General features: G+C 42.0%; 1 protein-coding gene across 13 annotated transcripts in view; it reads left to right on the top strand.

Annotated features, from left to right (window-relative positions):
* The window catches only part of Unc80 (unc-80 subunit of NALCN channel complex), a 179,283-nt gene that overhangs the window by 128,892 nt on the left and 31,206 nt on the right, over positions 1-19,185 (top strand). For all 13 annotated transcript variants that reach the window (XM_087569006.1, XM_087569011.1, XM_087569012.1 and 10 more), the window contains 10 exons: positions 874-975; positions 3,052-3,232; positions 5,835-6,103; positions 7,815-7,949; positions 8,320-8,461; positions 9,088-9,184; positions 10,862-11,032; positions 14,635-14,727; positions 15,356-15,391; positions 15,729-15,947. In XM_087569006.1, coding sequence (XP_087425132.1) covers positions 874-975; positions 3,052-3,232; positions 5,835-6,103; positions 7,815-7,949; positions 8,320-8,461; positions 9,088-9,184; positions 10,862-11,032; positions 14,635-14,727; positions 15,356-15,391; positions 15,729-15,947 — 1,445 coding nt within the window. The remainder of the gene's footprint in view (positions 1-873; positions 976-3,051; positions 3,233-5,834; positions 6,104-7,814; positions 7,950-8,319; positions 8,462-9,087; positions 9,185-10,861; positions 11,033-14,634; positions 14,728-15,355; positions 15,392-15,728; positions 15,948-19,185) is intronic.

Below are 19,185 nucleotides of genomic sequence, written 5' to 3' on the forward strand. Positions count from 1 at the left end.
CTATTGGTAAAGCATCACTGATTCAGGTTATAAGCATGGTCACTTGGATCTCTTTGGCTTCGGAGCAATTAGTTTACTTTTCTACCCCTGAGTGTCCTTATTTATAAAGGGAAAGTGATAACAGTACTCGTGCTGGGGTAGTCGTAATCCCTGAGGGAGATACAGCTTAAGCAGTTAGCTACTCATCACAGTTGATATGGGTGAATACTTCATATTTTTGAATGGTATTGGCAGCTTTTCTCTCTGCTGTACCACATACCACATAGAAAGGAACTTAAGAGAGGGAAGTTTATTTTGGCTCATGGTTGAGAGAATACCGTCCATTGAGGGCAGAAATGCATGGTGACAGGACTAGTGGAGGCCCATCAGTTGTGTGGTATTTACAGTCAGGAAGCAGACCAAGAGTGTCTGTGTTCAACTCACTCTCATCTTTTCATTCAGTGCTGGTCCCTTAAGTTGAGAGTGAAGACTGACCATGACATTTATACAGCAATGGCAACCGCATCCCTGTTTGGAATTTTAGCTATACCTTGACTTTCTTTCTCTTCTTTTAAACATGATCGAATGTAGAAAATAACACCTCAGGTGGTCTCCAGCATCACTTTAGATTAACCCCCTACCAAAGTAATGTATCTTCTGGCCTTGCACACAGTGCCGACAGTGGGTAGCCCAACTGGGCAGAATGAGCTTTCCTGAGGAGGCAGCTTTGCCTTTTTAGGATTCTGTGGAAATGAGGAGTGTGAGGTAGCAAGAATAAAAACCATTAGAAAATAAATGAGTATTTTATCTACCTGAGTTTTGGATAAAGAAGAAATGAAAATAGTAATAACGAGTTTTGAACTGGTTTTTCTCTCTGTGTGTCACCCACCACAGACCTATGTTCGAGATATTTATCCCTTCCGGAGGTCCGTCTCTCCACAGCTGAACCTCGTACATATGCATCCGGAAAAGGGGCAGGAGCTCATTCAGAAGCAGGTGTTTAACCATGCCTTCGTGCTGGGTCATGTTTGGGGGAGGGTAATTGTAAACCCGCTATCAGCCTTGAGAGTTTGCAGTGCTATTGTGCTCCTCTCCTCAGATAATGAATGATGAAAAACCTTGCTTAAAAGATTGTGCCCTCAAAACTGCAAGTTTTCTACATTGGATCATGGTGTGTAATGTACTCAGACAAACTCACATGGGTTAATATGAAACATAGAATAGGAGTACTCTAACTTCTTAACTGGCTATTGAAAAATACATAAGTGACTTACAATGGTATATGACTGGGAGGTGGAGACAGATCTGGAGTTCAAGCTCATTCTTAGCTACATAGGAATTTCAAGGCCAGCCTGGACTCCATGAGACCTTCTCTCAAATAAGGAAAGAATTAGGGACTGGGAAGATGGCTGAGTGAGTGACATACTTGCTGTGCAAGCATAAGGACATGTCTAATCCCTAACACACATAAAAGTTACGAGTGTGTATCAGTAATCCCAGTCCTGGGGGAAAGGAGAGGAAGGCGGTAGATCCTCAGGGCTCTCTGGCCAGCTACCCTAAATGAAATCATGCACTGTAGGTGTGGTGACAGCTGATCTCAGAAGTAAGATTAAGAGTGGTAGAGGAAGGCATACTTGTCTACACTCATGTACCATATGCATGCAAAGTGTAAATAGTATAGTTCATACATTACTGACACAGTAAAAATAAGGAGCCCAGATGAAAATAAGGAAAAACATGCTATGCTACCTCAAAATAGCACTGAACTAACAGCCAGCAATCTAGATTCCATCCCTCCTGGGGAGCTAAGAATCTGGCATTTTTTAAATCAGGAAGAGACACAGCCAAGCAGTTGTTCTTACATCTAATACTGAAAAGCAGAATAGCATTCACATGCTTGATCTCAAATCAAACTCTGACCTTAGGAAACTCAGCAAACCGTGTGCAAAACATGACGATATACCATTCCAAAACTGACCATTTCCTTAGTATAATTTTAATGCTCACATATTTTATTAACCTTTATTTTTAAGTAAAGTATATAAAGAAGAATTTGAAGATAGTGATCAATTAAAATTTTATGCACGCATCAAAGATGCTACTTTCACATTAAAATATTGTTCATGAGATAAATAAGGATGGCCAAGTTTAGAACACAAAAATAAATTTTTTAAGATGGCTACCATTAACTGCCTAAATTGCTTTTAAAAGAAAGATGCTGTGTCTATGGCCAAGAGAAAGGTGTTGGGTTAAAACTGAAAGGTCTTCACCATGAACAGTGCCAAAGACCACCTCACCAGAGTGACCTCAGGCTTCATTTTTGTCAGCAACATAGTCAAAAAACATGGTAAACAATGCTACTTCATAGGCATGTGTTTGTGATTACCATGTTTAAATCACCTTCAAAAAGTGCCATAAACAGGGCACTTTTTACTTTCTCTACTCTGGGCTGGAATCTTGAGATATCTAAGTTCCCTGTGGAGATGAAGACATGGAAACTTAAGGTCTGGCAAAAGCATAATTTTCTTCAACAACTGTTCCTGACTCAGGAACTTCCTAATCCTAGCTCTTGGCCCAGTGATTATCAAGAGAAAAGAAAGAAGAGACAAAGAGCCCAGAAACATGCCTTCCAAACTCTGGAACAAACGAGTTTTCTAGGAGCCATCAGCTTTCATATAAATAATGTATTCCTAGATTCTACTTTGTCTTTGGTTAAAAAAGAAAAACCCAGAACCACCAGGGAACAGCTTAAGGGATCTGTGGAACAGCCATTGTAACTGACTGCCAGCTCCCATTAGAGAAAGGTTTCTGTGTTAGGATGCCCACACAAATGGGACACTGTGTTGTTCTGAACTCTCTTGACAATCCCTTCCTTGTGCTTCTCTAGGCCATAGCATCCCTGAGCTCAGACAGCATCAGGGACTGAGAGTTCATTAAACACTGTTCTTCCTGGTAAAAAACATTCCTTCCTCTTTCCATCCCTCCCTGTTTCATTTTATCATGTTTGTTACTGAAGATCTTCAGTGACTCCACTCTTTCCAACTTCCTAATTCCGCTCTTTGCTCCTGCCAGGTGTTCACCCGGAAGCTGGAGGAAGTAGGGCGCGTTTTGTTCCTCATCTCCCTAACTCAGAAGATCCCCACAGCCCACAAGCAGTCACATGTCTCCATGCTCCAGGAGGACCTTCTTCGGCTGCCCTCCTTCCCTCGGAGTGCAATAGATGCTGAGTTTTCTCTCTTCAGTGACCCACAAGGTACTACAGGGAAAGAAGCCATTGCTCTGGGTTTGATCTCACGACGGACCCCAGTGGATCTCAAACCTGAGTATTTCTCTGAGTCTGCTGGAGGTTGTATTGAGACTCAGATGGAGTGCATAAGAAGATTAAAGGAAGTTGGCTTCCTTTAATCCTGCATGACACAAGTGAGAACAATAGTTGCCTCTGGGTTAGGAAGAGGTAAAGGAACTGTTGGCAGAAGGCATGAGGTAACTTTAGGAAAGGACAAAAATTAGTCCTTGGATTTTGTGTACCTGAGTATGCACTGCCAACGACCAGCATCGGATTGGAGAGGCTTCTGAGAGTAGGCGTGTCTGTGAGAGGCAAAAACAAATGACTCAAAGTCAAATTGTGGGTCCAAGTTGGTGGCCTAGATTCTGCTGAGATGGCTTTTCCGACCGTTTTCTCTCTCTCTCTCTCTCTCTCTCTCTCTCTCTCTCTCTCTCTCTCTCTCTCTCTCTCTCTCTCTCTCTCCTCACTCCTCTCCGCCCCCTGGGTTGGGTGTCTGTGTGTCTATGTGTCTGTGTGGTGAGTCTGTGTGTCTGTATGATGTGTATCTGTGGTGTGTGTGTGTGTGTGTGTGTTCTGCTCTTCTCTAGATAGCTTTTCCTAGCTATTCTAAATACTCTCTGGTTGAGACAGCTCTCCTAGTAAAAGTTGTAAAATCTATCTATCTGGATAGCTCACGGCTTTTCTGACTAAAATCAGAAAAGCTGCTGCAAAAATTCTTGGATTTTTCTGACCAAGTCAGAAATCCGTTAGAAAAAAAATCTTAAAGAGCTGTTTTCACTCTCCAGAGATCTGCAGACAGCTCATCTCTCTCCAGAGAACATTCTAAAGAAGAACTGATATAGTGCTCCACCAGCTCATCTCATGCAGACTGAAAGCCCAGGTTTTCATTTACATATCAGTCATTTACTTCACTGCTAGTACTGGTTCCAGAAAATAGGTACATTATTTCACCAACATTCCTTTTGATTATCCTATGAATCAGCCCCTTAATTCTTAGGAATCAGCAAACACACATTTTCCTTTAACAAGGGAAAAGACTGCTTGCCTTTGTTAAGCACAGTTGATAAAGTAGCTGGGTGGGACCCTGACCTTTCTACCACACCTGGGCCTGGACTTGCTGTTCCAGGCTGACCTTGAGCTCAGGAATCTGCCTGCCTTTGCCTCTTTCCTACCAGCTGACTCGTAGTGTAGCTGCCTTGTTCCATAGATTCACAAATCCCTCCATAATTTATTTGCATCCTTATATTTTTGTATAATTGAGAAATTATATATTTTTTTGAGAAATTATATTTTTAAACTCATGTTTTACAGTTCTTTCCCACAGCCTTACAGTCTGCCCTGAGGTCACTATTTTGCTGAGACTTAGCTACACCTTCAGCTGCTAGACTCCTACTGTTTCTAACCTTCATCAAGTCATTAACATTAACAGGGAAGACATTCCTCAAAAGGAAAAAGGCCTCCACTGGTTTCAGAAAATTTCTACGTTATTACACAAACAAGCCTTATACCCACAGCAGCCATCCACACTCATGAAAGCTCACATCCTGTCTCAGGGGCAGGAGCCGTGCTACTCTATCTCCACTAAGGCCATACAGGGTTCAGCAATATACTATTGCAAAACTCACTGGATACGCCCATTTACATTCTTTGTATTTTAGTGTAACTTATACCTGAAGTGTGATAGAGTCAAAGAAATAGCAAGAGACCCAGATGAGAACCTCACATACATCACTGATTTGGGACAAGCAACTTCAATTACCTTGATGTACTTCGGAGTTCCTAATAAAGAGTTCTGGGCCCCTAACAAATTGAACTGGGGCCGTGTTAGTCTCTGTTCCCTGCCATTGGATCCTCTTCCCCACTACTTTGTTTGCCTGGTTAGGCCTCAGTGGGAGAGGATGTGCATGCACCTACTGGGACTAGATGCCCCAGGGTGAGGTGGTACCCAAGGGGGCCTTCCCTTCTCTAAAGAGAAGTGGTAGGGTCACGGGGGGGGGTGGCATTTATAAGGGTGAAACTGGGATACAGATGTAAAGTGAATAAAAAAAATAAAATTAAAAGGAAGGAAGGAAAGAAAGAAAGATGAGAGAGAGACAGAGAGACAGAGAGAGAGACAGAGAGAGAGAGAGAGAGAGAGAGAGAGAGAGAGAGAGAGAGAGGAGAGAGAGAGAGAGAGAGAGAGAGAGAGAGAGAGAGAGAGAGAGATCGTTAGTTCTGGTCTAAACAGTGATGAGAAAAGAAAAGCCAGGCACTGATTGATTCCGGCCCTAACTATTGTCCAGCTGCAATAATATCTCTTTCAGCAATGCAGTTTATTTAGCAGCAAAACACTGCAAATGCCTGTCCTGACTTGCCTAGAGTGCAATCAAAGAAGTGTGTGCAGACCCTTAGAAATGGAGGAAGTGTGTCCATGCAAGCAGTGTTGTGCTGGGAAACCTTTTCCCACTTCTTCTGGAGTGGGAATAAACGAATAAATGGGAAATAGCTGTGCCCTGGCGGTTGATCGTGGGCTTATGCTGACAGGGCTGGTGTGGGGCTAATTTTGTCTCTGCTGTTTGTGTTCTCACAGCTGGGAAGGAACTGTTTGGCCTTGACACGCTTCAGAAAAGCTTGTGGATCCAGCTCCTGGAGGAGATGTTCCTGGGCATGCCAAGCGAGTTTCCCTGGGGAGACGAAATCATGCTTTTTCTCAATGTGTTCAATGGGGCTCTGATTCTCCACCCAGAAGACAGCGCCCTACTCAGGCAGTACGCCGCCACTGTCATCAACACAGCTGTCCACTTCAACCACCTATTCTCTCTCAGTGGCTACCAGTGGATTCTCCCCACCATGCTGCAGGTGCCTGGAGTCTCCTATACCAGCCACGAAAGTAACCCAGCCCTGCTCAGACCAAGCAGGCCAACACTATCTGTAAAGAATCCTTTCCATCCCAAAGTTATTGCCTTTGTTACCACAGAAGGCACCCAGTGAAACCCCCACATAGATTTTCCAAGAGCTCACACAATTCAGTGCCATCCAGAGATACTGCCCCAGAGTTCGGGATAGACTTCCCATGTCGCATTGCATAGTAACTCCAAGAACCTGTGCCATCAGCAGCCTCGGAATCCTCAACAACTAGTAATTCACTCTCCGGGGCCCCATCAGACCTGAGAAATAAGAAACTCTGTGCGAGGGCCCGGCAGTGTGTTTTTACCAAGCCTTGTGGTAGTGCAGGTACTGTAGACAGTGAGGGACACTCTACACTGCCCTTGAGCCAGCTGGATGGCAGACTGCCATCTGTCATGACCTCAGCTTGAATGGGAATTTCTAGTGCCAGAAATTTAGGTGCAAGGGATAGGAGGAGTTGAGTGTAGCAAGATTTTCTGTTTCTCATGTCCAGTGTGCACCTAGTTCTACTGAATATAAATTGGACAGGACCTGGGACTAATTCAAGCTGCCTGTTTGGGGATCATTTTAATGACCATTATGAAAGTAGTGTACGTTTGTACAAAATACAATCTGCTTCATCCAGTGATGGCAAGAAACTTATTTTTACCATACGACTGTCTGCCTCATTTTTAAGTAATACCATTTTTTTTACCCAACATAATTAAACTCACTGTAAAACTGAGACAATACAGTTTAAACAAAATATCCAGATCCCCTGCAACCCTTCTTCCCAGAAAACATTTCTATTTCCTGAATATCTACACACAGGCATCAAAATAAAACTACATTGTACTATATTCAAATGGATAGCTTTTTGTCAAGTAACCAGGACCATCGTGCGGATTTCATTCAGCTGTTGAGCCTTAGAGCATCAACAGCTACACTTCCATCGTTTTGAGATTTTATTTTACCCTAGTGAGAATGGACAAAGCTCTCAAACAGACAGACAAACCCCCTAGAACAAATAAGGACAATGCTGGCGAGGATGTAGGGGAAAGGCAGCACTTACACAGTGCTGTGAAAGGCATAAGCTGGTGCCACCCCTGGAAATCAGAGTAAAGGTGACTAAGAGCTAAGCTAAACTTGGGTCTACCACACGATTCCCCTGTGCTCCTCTTGGCCACGCACCAAAGGACGCTGCAGCCTACTACAGAGATGCCTGCTGGTCCATGTTCTGTGTTGGTCTATTCACAGCAGCCAGGAAGAAGTCTAGGTGTCCATCAACTGACGGGGAGATACTGAAAATGTGGTATATTTACACAACACACGTACCATAATGCACTTAACAAGCTACTACTTATGATTAACTTATTTCAAGTTTTTCACTATTACAACTAGTCAGAAGCAGGTATTTTTAGGTAAACCTTGTGTCTCCTTTGTTCATTTTAGTAAATGTCTAGTCATAAGCTTCCTGGGAAAATTTTCAGAAAAATATGTTTGTGGTTTATAGGAATTTTATGTCTATCATCCAGTTATCTCAAGAAAGCTGATGCTATGTTGTACTCCATTCTGCCAACGGGAAACATTAGCCCCTTTCTGTGTTTCCTATGGCTATGGTATAAGTAAACACCACTCTGGCACACTGAAGGCATTTTCTAACCATGGGGCTATTTCTTGGTAGGTATACTCAGACTACGAAAGCAACCCCCAGCTGCGCCGAGCCATCGAATTTGCCTGCCACCAGTTCTACATTCTACACCGGAAGCCCTTCGTGCTCCAGCTGTTTGCCAGTGTGGCCCCTCTCCTGGAGTTCCCGGTGAGTAAGACTTGAGTGATGAGTGAAAAGCCACCAAAGGGAACTTTTAAGGCAACATCAGAAAGCCAGGCATCACTTGTGTTTGGGCAGAGGCAGGCAGGGATATTCCAAAACTCCAGGATGAACAGGAAGGAAGAAGCTTAAAATGGGTGTGACTTACTGATGGCATTTACTAGAGCCCTCAAATTGCTCAGCAGAGTGTCAGATGCAGAGTTGAATTGCATATAGAAAATGTGATAAATATATGATATATGTCATCATATGTATATGTATTTGCACTTATAAATTTTGAATTTCCAGCTGGCTGTATGAGTACTAAAGTGGCTATCAATAGACTGAAAGTGGTTTCTCGTGTTTTGTTTTTATATAGGATGCTACCAATACTGGGTCCAGCAGCAAAGGTGTGTCTGCTCAGTGCCTGTTTGACTTGCTACAGTCTCTGGAAGGAGAAACCACTGATATATTGGACATTCTGGAGCTGGTTAAAGCTGAGAAGCCCCTTAAGTCACTGGGTAAATGCACCCCCCAAGCATTCTTTTTCCTATTGAAATTATTCAAATAAATGTATGTACAGCTATAACCAATTATAACTATGCATAACTAAACTTATTATATAGTATATACAACTAAATCAAAAAGAAATAGAACAATGTTATACTTTGAGTGAGTAGACTTTTTTTATTATTTTCTTGTCTTAAATTTCTTGAGAATCTACAGAATAAGGAATCCTCTGTTCTGAAAGTCATAATAAAACTTTTCTCAGCAGACCCCTGCTCGAAAGTTGAATTTCATCAGTTCTAAACAAACAGGCTTCTCTAATAGCCCTTTGTGGTTATGTAATGTACAGAATTCGATATAATTCAAAGATAGAGCTTTTCATTCTACCTCAGGCAATTAAAGTGCCTGAGTGGCTTCTGCTAGGTAAGATTGTTAAAACCTCCCTTATTTGTGAGCCACTTGTTTGAATGCAGGAAGCAGAATTGTGTTGTCCTCAGATAAGAAATGTATAGTTTAGTTTGCAGAATTCAGAAATGAAAAACTAGGAGATAAAAGACCAAAGGACGCAGCAGGAAAGACAAGGACTTTAGTGGTGACACTGGCTGCTTCTCCTGGAGTCACGCACACTGCGTCTCTGCAGATTTCTGCTATGGAAGTGAAGACCTGACCTTCTCCATCAGTGAAGCCATCAAGCTCTGTGTCACTGTGGTGGCTCATGCCCCGGAGTCCTTCAGAAGGTGAGAGAACCACGGCCTTCCGTTCTGCCCCTTGGGATGCATAGGTGTCGGAAAGAAATGAAACGGAGCAAGGAAGCTGGTGTTTGACATATCTTTCTGTAACATTCTGATGAGCAATCTCCTAAAATCCAAATTTAGAAAATTCTATCATAGCAGCAGTCCTGAAAATTACTGTAAATCTTCCTGAATTTGAAATCCCCAAATTTGGAATCCTGTACAGAGGCAAAGATGTTTACTCTTGTTAAAAAGTATTTTTTCCACTTACATAATTACAAGCTGTTAGCAGATAAAATTTCATAATAGGCATTTAAACCATCTGTGAAAGCCCCCTCTGAGGACACAAAGGACAGTGACATGAATCTTCTGTTTTATTTTGACACACACTGGGAAGCAAATGATTCACACAGGAAGTGAGTCACCCCAGTTCCAGGAAGTTGGCTCTGGTTGGATACAAAAGTTTCATCTCCTTTTAACAACCCTCCTCTGTTGGCACAGAGGGAGGGAGGAACCAAGCTTAACTTTGCTCACTGTCTTTGTACATTTGCCCTTTAGATAGGCATCTCCTCTCCCCTACACTGAATGAATAAAGAAGTGGACAGGATTTACAGCTTTTTTTTTTTTTCAAAAGAAATATCTGGGATAAATAAAAATGTAACCAGGAAGCCCCGGGTTTTTGTCATCTTTAATGAGAAATAGAAATTATGCAAAAGGTAGACAGGTGTGTGACTGTGGCCTTTAAGAGAAGAAAATCTGCAGTCTACAGTGTGGTCTTGTTCCCCGTTCCCTGTCCTTCCTGCAATGCCCAGCTCCAGGAAGCACTCTGGAATGAACACAAACATTCTGTTTTATTTTGTATTCTACACATCATCAGTTAGATGCCTCAGATTCTCATTAACATTGAGACCTTGGTAAGCTACAACAAAATCCTTTATTTATTTCAGGGATTATTCTGATTTCTTGCCTCCTTTTCTGAGCCGTCCTAGATGTATTAGGACCTAGAAGTGTGTCATAGCTTCAACTCCATACCCATCAAGTTCTGAAAATTGTCACATTCTTACGGTAGAGCTCTGGTTCTGTGCAGTATCCCTTCAGAAAGCAGGACCCGGTGCTGAAAAAGACACGGCAGACCTGGTGTTTTGATTCCATTCTCTTTTTGATCTGAGGTTTCTGACAGATCTGTACTATGCCAAGTGTGCACCCTCTCCCGTGAGTCGTGTCCTCACACTCTAGTTAGGACATATTGCCAGATTCCACCAAACAGCACCTACCAACTCTTGCTGTGAAACGGTTTAGGCTTCCGAAGGATCTAATGTTGTCTCAAAATTACTTTGGCTGCAAAATTGCCCTCAACACATTCCCAAACAGAGGCTTTGCTGGAGAATGAAGCCCGTCACTCTGAATGGTGGCTAGCACTGCCAATATTCTGCTCTTCTTTTGCCCACTCGCACAATGGCTAATTCTTCTTACCTAGCTCATGTGCTTCATTAAGAAAGGCTTCCTCACCTGTCACTGGGTGCTGAATTAATTAATGACAGTCAACACATCCAGCAGCCTTCATTGCTTTTGCTTGGTGTTGCACAGGAAAGGGAAAAGAATTCCTCTGGTGGCGTTTCCATGCTTCTGGATGTCACACAGCCCAAATACGATGTGACCTGGCTTTCTTTCTGGTGCTTACAGCCTTCAGATGCTGATGGTCTTGGAGGCCTTAGTTCCATGCTACCTACAGAAGATGAAGAGGCAGACGTCACAGGTAGAGACCGTGCCTGCTGCCCGGGAGGAGATTGCTGCCACAGCTGCTCTGGCCACATCCCTGCAAGCACTTTTGTACAGTGTGGAGGTCCTCACCAGGTAATCTCAGAGGCAGATATCCACAGCCTGAAACAACATGTATCCATTGAAAAGATGAGGAAACTGGTTGTGGCTAAATATCTCTAAAACCTGGCCTTTGTCTATGGCTTACAGACAATCTCTTTGTAGAGACAGCTACTCAAGCCCTTATGGCTAAAAACTGTAAATACTACATAAATTACCTGGATATTTAGTGCTAAGTATTCTGAACAGTGGCAGTAGCAATAACGATGACTTTCCTATATGATCACTAAACACACAATTACTTATAACTCGATGTGCTTCTGTGGAGATTTTTTTTAGCCCAGTGGTAAACAAATCTTTAGCAAAGGGACATGTTAGTGAATGTGATGCTAGCATCCACATTTTAATTATCTGTTTGATTAATTTTTAGTTTTTACATTTTCAGAATCAGACAAGGGGGTGGAGACAAGAGAGAGAATGAGTGTGAATGCACACACAATTCAGAGGACGTGTTGTGAGGATCAGTTCTCCTCTTCTATCATGTGGGTCCCAGGAGCTGAACTCCCTTCGTCAGGCTTGGGGCCAAGCACCTTTGCTCACCAGGCCATCTTGCTCGGCCTATTTAAGTATTCCGAGATGTGCATTTGCAACTGTAACTAAGCATTCTTTTATTATTTTACTACTCATAAAGAGTAGGATTTTTCACTGTAATTTTAGAAACTACAAAGCAAATACACACTTCAGAAAGTTACTCTATTCCAGAAGGAATAGATTTGTCATAGAACAGGATCGAATAATGCCAGGAGGAGGAGGAGGAGGAGGAGGAGGAGGAGGAGGAGGAGGAGGAGGAGGAGGAGGAGGAGAGAGAGAGAGAGAGAGAGAGAGAGAGAGAGAGAGAGAGAGAGAGAGAGAGAGAGAGATCTGGGGAAGAAACTCACATGGGCACCAGTTCAAGAAGCTGTCCTGTGACACGATTCTTGGATTAAATGAAAGGAGATGAGCTAGCCCAGCAGGAAGGGCATGCTGAGGGCTGTAAGTAGACAAAGGATGGCTGAGAGCAGAAAAGACAAGAGCAGGGTACAAGGCATGTAGCTGCCTTTCTTGCCCATTCTCTCTAAATTAACTAAAGCTATAGATATCCTTCCTAGAGGTACTGAGGGGGACCACCCTGGGTGTGTGTATTTGCTCCTCCATTCCATTCTGCTGTTCTGTATGTCCACATGCCAGCCTAAAGTTCTGCCTATGATTTCACTCCTGACCCTGCCCAAGGACCAATTCCCCCATCTCTCAAGAGGGTCCCAGGAATCAAACTCAGGTTGCCAGGCTTGGAGGCCATCGTCTTCACCAACTGAGTCATCTCGCTGACCCTATTTAGTTATTTTCAGATGTAATATATGAATGACAGTAAGTGGGATTGTTGTCCATGAGTGGTGATGTATGGTCAGTTTCCAATGATGAACCATGCTGCCAACCTACGCAAGCAGAATGGAGCCCCAAAATCTTGGGTGGCATAGAAAAGAGGAAAGAATTGCAGTCATATCATGTAGAAAAAATTTATTACAGTAGCATTTGGAAAAGGTTGGTTACTATTCTCAACTCTGTTTTAGGGAGACCTAGGAGAGAGGTGTGGAATGAACAGGTTAAATTTCACCCTCAAATGCTCATCTTCACCAAAATGAATACACAGAAAAGGGTGGAACAGAGAGCCAGGAAAAACTTGACAAACTTATGTTTCAGTGAGTAGTCCAGACAATTTGCTGATGGTTTCAGGAAAGCCTTAGAGAAGATGCTTCCAAAGACCGGAATATAATTAATGTAGCCTATTACTTCCACACCTGTCTCCAAAGTCTCCCTACAACAAAGGCAAGAACAGTAACCAACCTTTCCCAAATGCTACTGTAGTTATTTCTTTTCACATGATATGACTGCAACTTTTTTCCTTTCTATTACCTTTATAATGACAAAGGAATTAAACACATCAAAAATACAAATTTTACTTGCCAAAAAGTCCATGAAGAGTTATGGATAAAGCTTTGGGCATTTAAAATCCTGTAGCTCAGTTGATAAGGGGCTTGTCAGGATAGAGTAAGCTGGATCCTCAGAATGGAGGCTCCAGAGTTTTCTCTACCCTCCCACCTGTGCCAGGCACACACATCCTCACTTCTACAATCTTAAGTAAATACTGAAATAGAGTCTGTGCCTTTCAGTACTCCTCTGTATTTAAAACCCCTTTTGTAGAAAAGAGAGAGCCTTTTGGTTAGTAGTAACACAACATAATTGATTTTATTTGTTTTTATTTGTTTTGAGATAATTCCTACTGTTTGCAGTGTATCCCAACCACTCCAACCCCACATCCCTACCCCATCCTTCTGTTTTTCTCCTACAAAGCCTCTTTCCCATGTTCTTGTCCATTTGTCTAGTTTGCTAGTTTTTAAAGAAGAGTCCCTTTTCGTATCCATATTGCTAATTTTCTTATCCTATGAAAAGAGATATTTAACAGTTAAATTGCATACATAGAGAGAGTATTCTATAATTCTATCAGAAAGTTAGGGAACCAAAACAAAACTTTGTATCTCATCGTTCTATGAACAGCATCCAGGAAGGATCAGCTATTCTCAGAGGCTCAATGGAAGGAAATGTAGGCATCACTCAGCCTGAGTATTTAACTCAGGGGAGAACCCACTCCCTAGCTCATTCAAGTTTTGCAGAACTTAGTTATATGTGGCTTTCCTCTGAGCAGTTTCTTTGCTATCTCTCTCTACCAGGAGCAACTCTGCATTTAGAAGGCATCTTAATCTTTTTCCATGGTCCCCTTAATCCTTTAACCTGGCAATAGGGTATTGAATCTTCATGCTTCAAATTTCTGTCTTCAGACAGAGGGGGGACAAAGACTGCTTTTAAATGCACCATTAGAGTAAAACTAGGCCCAAAGTCCTTGCAACCATTTTCAAGTTCTACCTACCAAACCAAAGTATGGGAAGAGGTGTCCTTCTGCCATTATCAAAAGTTTACTTGCCATACTCAGCGTTCAGATCTAGAATGGGCCATAAAGATTTCATCATCCAGATGCTCCAAGAATCTATGTCATCCTTTCTGTGCCTCAGATATCTATATATAGGCAGAATTTTATTTAAAGCCAAAGGAAAGGCCCAAGACGGTAAATGAAATCATTTAAATCTTACTAAACTTCTGACTTAAAGTAGGCATTTACTCACTTCCTAGAGAGAATTGGGTAAAATTTTCACTGAAAGAGTGATCACATTAGGTGATAATTTCTCAGAAAGATAGAGTTGTTCTGGTGTGTATTTAAGTGCTTTTTATTGTTATCTCTAGTGCTGGACTGCCTGCCCCCTAAGGAACTGCTGAGTGGTCTTTTTATGATCGACTGGCAGTTTGTGCCCAAGTCTTATTTGAAGAGTCATGCTTTAAAACTGAGAACCAAGACTTAGAACTTAAAGTCTGGTATGTGTGAAGAACTGGGAAGGAGCCATGTCTTTTAATGGCCTCTCAGGACTGAAGTACCTAAAGCTGGACCTCCTATCCTTTTAAGATTCTCAAACATTCTTAGGTGGACTTCCCAGCTTGAGAATTTTGTAACTGTCTCCTCCTTTGTTGCTTTGTTCTGGAAACCACTGCAGGCCCATGACAGCACCACAGATGAGTAGGAGTGATCAAGGGCACAAGGGAACCACCACAGCCAACCACACCATGTCGTCTGGAGTTAACACCAGGTAACTCACTGTGCCCTCTGCTTCTGTGGCCTCTCTGATGCACTTCAGTGGCTGGGGATAAGAGGAATCCTCAAAACAAAACAAAATAAAACAATCACAGCCTTAAGTGTAAAAATCTACAAAGGAAACCTTCCAAGATAAAAGAGGGTGAGAGTTTAGAGGTACAAGAAAATACCAGAACTACTTAGAAAATCATCACAAACTCACACAGCCTTCATGAGGTAATGGTTGTGCTGGGTCTATTGGACTCCAAGATGGCCAGAGGCTTCACCAGGCCTTTGGAGTAGAGAGACCCTCTTCCCCCCATCATGTTTAAAAGAAAGGCCCAGATTTCAAAGTTGGCTTTTTTTTTTCCAATTCCCTCCTTTGGCTATACTCCATGAGTTTATATAAATCCTTACACTTCTTTATGCTCCTCATAGGACAATGAAACAAGTTTTATAGGAGCTATAATTGCTGTATTAGTGGTGACCCAATGAAAGAAGATAGTACTTGTGAGGGTTAGTATGTGTGTGTACATGTATCAAAGGGTGTCCCTAAAGAAGATGATATGAAAACTCTAGGAAACTCTGGCAATGAGTCCCCTTCTTCCCCTGAAGCTTATGCCAGTTGCTGTTCTGATTCACAGGTACCCAGAGCAAGGAGCCAAGCTGCACTTTATCAGGTACAAAAGGACTAGCTCCCTCTTCACACCCCTTCTGACACTGAGATGATTTCTTTAGACCTGGGTACCGATTCCATTCAACTCCTACATCGGATGCATGACACTACTGTTTCCATGTAAATCCTCAGGAAACTGCTCTGGGAAAGTCACCGCAGTGTGTCTGAAATGATAAATTTTCTTCATCCCCCAAAGGAGCTTCTGCGGAGCTCTGCCTACCAATTCCTTAACTCAGTGGGAAGCATATTTCTCTGTCATGTGACACCCTGCACACCCTTCATTCATAGTGACTAAGTGCCCATGTTTTCTGAGTCCTGGTTAACTATTCATAATTCCATAGGGAAAACCTCCATTTACTAGAGGAAGGGCAAGGCCTTCCCAGAGAAGAATTAGATGAACGAATTAGTCGAGAAGAATTCAGAAGACCCCGGGAATCTCTGCTGAACATTTGCACAGAGTTCTATAAGCATTGTGGGCCAAGGCTGAAGATCCTTCAAAACCTTGCTGGGGAACCACGGGTCACTGCCCTGGAGCTGTTGGATGTGAAGTCCCACATGAGGTACCCATACACATGTTCCACCTCTGCCTGGGAGTGTGATGCTCAGAGCCTAAGCCTGTGCCTGTGCCTGTGTGCTGGACTGAGGTGTGTGTGTGGGTGGGGGGGTGTGGGTGGCTGGGGTTTTGGGGAGGGAGTGGGAAGGCTTCGTCCAAGAAAAGGAATGAGATATTTAGAATAATTTTTTTCCTGTGACTTGGGTACATACCATTTAGATCCTTCTGGTAAACATTTTATCTATTAAAGGGATCTCAGAAATTGGCAATGATTTTAAAATGGGAATTCAGTTTATAATTTACTGTTCGATAGATTTTAAAATGTGATCCCAGAGTACCCAGTAGCTTATTTCTAGCAGTTTTTAAAGGATCATAAGAATTCCTTCAAAGTAAAAGTTCATGGTTAACAAAAGACTGACTTTGAATGTTTAATCCATCTACAACACTAAATGTATAGTTCTCCCCAAGCCCTCCAGGCACCACATTGTAATTTGCCAGAACATACCAATTTCCTGAACAGTAACTGCTTTGTTTTTTTGTTTTTTTTTTTTTTCTTAAATTGATCTTCTGAAAGGAATTTAGTAAGTGTTGGGTGAAGTTACAGAGGAGGGCAGAAGCATGACCTCAACATAAGCTCTTTCCCTGTCAACCTCTTGCCTTTCCTGAGGTGTGGGTACACACCCATCCATGCTGGAGAGCTCCAGCCCTCCCTACTGTGCAGTGGTGGGGAAGAGGTTATTTCACACTGATGACTGCAGCTCCTACACAGAAGACTGCAGTGGTTCAAGGACCTGTTGTTGCCTTGGCAACTGAGGACTCTATCTCTAATTCACCTGAGTAATTCTGTGAATAGACAAACATTGCATTCAGAAACAGGCATTTTGTGGCTGTCTGTCTGTCTGTCTGTCTGTCTGTGTCTATCTCTGCATGTGTCTGTGTGTCTATATATGTGTGTCTATGTGTCTGTTTCTGCATGTGTGTCTATATGTGTATGTGTCTGTGTATGTCTGTACATGTGTATATGTGTCTGTCTCTCCATGTGTCTGTGTTCATCTGAGTGTGTGTGTGTGTGTTTAGGTGTCTCTATATGTGTGTGTCCTGTGTGTCTGTATGTGAGTGTTTGTGTCTGTCTCTATGTGTGTGTCTTTGTATGTATGTCAGTGTGTGTCTGTATCAGTATGCATGTGCATATGTGTCTGCGTAGTATTCATGTCTATGTGTGTCTACATGTGTTTTGTTTCTCTGTATGTATCAGTGTTTGTGTATGTCTGTATCTGTGTGTGTGTGTATGTGTGTCTGTGTGTGTATCCATGTGTATTTTTATGTATGATTGTCTAATTCTGTGTGTACGTCTGTATATATCTATGTATCAGTGTCTGTGTGTGAGTGTATTTGTGTGCATGTCTATATGTGTCTAGGGATTGTAGGACTGTTCTATAAGTCTTTGGATATGTAAGGGAAGGAAAACTAAGATTAGAGAGGCCTTGAGCGCCCTCTAGAGGCTAACACTAAAGTTAAACAAGCCCTAAGTTACTACTTGGGACTTAGTGTAGATTTAAGGTACAATAGACATTAACACTAATGAAAGTTAACTACATTATATTAGATATTAGGGCTTTAAAATAAATCCCTAATTTTCAAAGTTATCATAGTCCATTCCAAAAGTCAAAAAGAAAATAAAACTGTTGCAAGTACTAAAATCACTTGTATAATAACTGTTTATTATTTCCAGGCAACATTTAAACTACATGATACAAAGAGATAGAATACACTAAGTAGAAATTGGAAAAAGGTAGTGCCACCTGTAAATATTTTTGTTTGTGATGAGATTGACACAAAAATTAATATGAAATCATATTAGATTTATTTGTGAACCATAAATTTGATATTGACCTTCTGGAGTCTTTTTTTTTTAAAAAAAGATTTATTTATTCATTATATATAAGTACACTGTAGCTGTCTTCAGACACACCAGAAGAGGACATCAGATCTCATTACAGATGGTTGTGAGCCACCATGTGATTGCTGGGATTTGAACTCAGGACCTCTGGAAGAGCAGTCAGTGCTTTTAACCGCTGAGTCATCTCTCCAGCCTGACTTTCTGGAGTCTTAAAGTAATTAGCAAAATATTATATGCTATAAAACCATAACATTAATAGAATAGAAAAGTCATTGTTTGGTGAAATAATAATTATTAAAAATAATGCTGTCCATGGTGTTAACCCCAGTGATCAGTGAGTTAAGAAACAGAAGGACCAAAGTTCAAGGCTAGTTTTGTCTTCACAGTTCCGGGATAATCTTGGCTATACAGGGAGACCCTAGTCTTACTACAAACGAGCAAATAAGTAAAACAAAGGACAAGCAATGTCTCCCAGTTGCTATTTGTTGAAAAGAAAGAGAGTGATACAATGAACAGGGTCATCCATAATTCCTTTCTAATGGATAAGGGCCAGCTCTGGGTGGCCATGTAGATATTATTTATGTCATATGTGATTTGTCACAAGCCAGCTTTCTGGAGCCAGGATAGTGAGAGAGGAGTGGGTTACTCAGATACTATATAACCGAATGTCCCCTATTAATGTACAACCAAACAACAAGCTTTTGAGGAAACACAAGTGTATGCTTCTTTGACTGAATACAGAGGTTCTGTGTTACACTGCGAGGGGGACAGATCCAAATACAGTGACCGGTGCCTACGTATATTAACGTTTCTTGTCATTTCAGTGTGTGTGTGTGTGTGTGTGTGTGTGTGTGTGTGTGTGTGTGTGTTAAGTCAAACTAATCATAAATTTTGGAGTTGTGAGTCATATTTACAAGTTTAAGAGTGAATAGTACCCAATCAGAGAAAACTTGGCTGTAAAAGGGGAAATGGGACTTATATATCCCAAATAACATGGAAGATGTTTGCTCAAATAGTTTGGATCAGTCTAAAGAGCTAAGAAACAGTGTTGAGGGAGTCTGTACTCTGCACTTGCACAATATCTGACTAATTTCAGCATTCTCAGTGAAAATATTCTTGATTAGTTAGACTCTCTGGCCAAAAGGAATTTCTTGCCGTGTCCTTCTCCTTCCTTTCTTTCCCTCCCCCCACCTCAGTCTTCCTTGCTTCCTTGCTCCTGCTCTGCCTTTTGACCCATGCTCTTCGTCTTCTCCTCCCTTCTCAATGAGAACTCTTGAGTTGCCATCCAAAAAGACCCAGAGTAACGATTATCTTCTTAAAACAGGAATAAGATTGCAAATGCATG

Source organism: Rattus norvegicus, chromosome 9 (assembly GCF_021556685.1).
Source record: "Rattus norvegicus strain SHRSP/BbbUtx chromosome 9, alternate assembly SHRSP_T2T, whole genome shotgun sequence".
Lineage (NCBI taxonomy): Eukaryota > Metazoa > Chordata > Mammalia > Rodentia > Muridae > Rattus > Rattus norvegicus.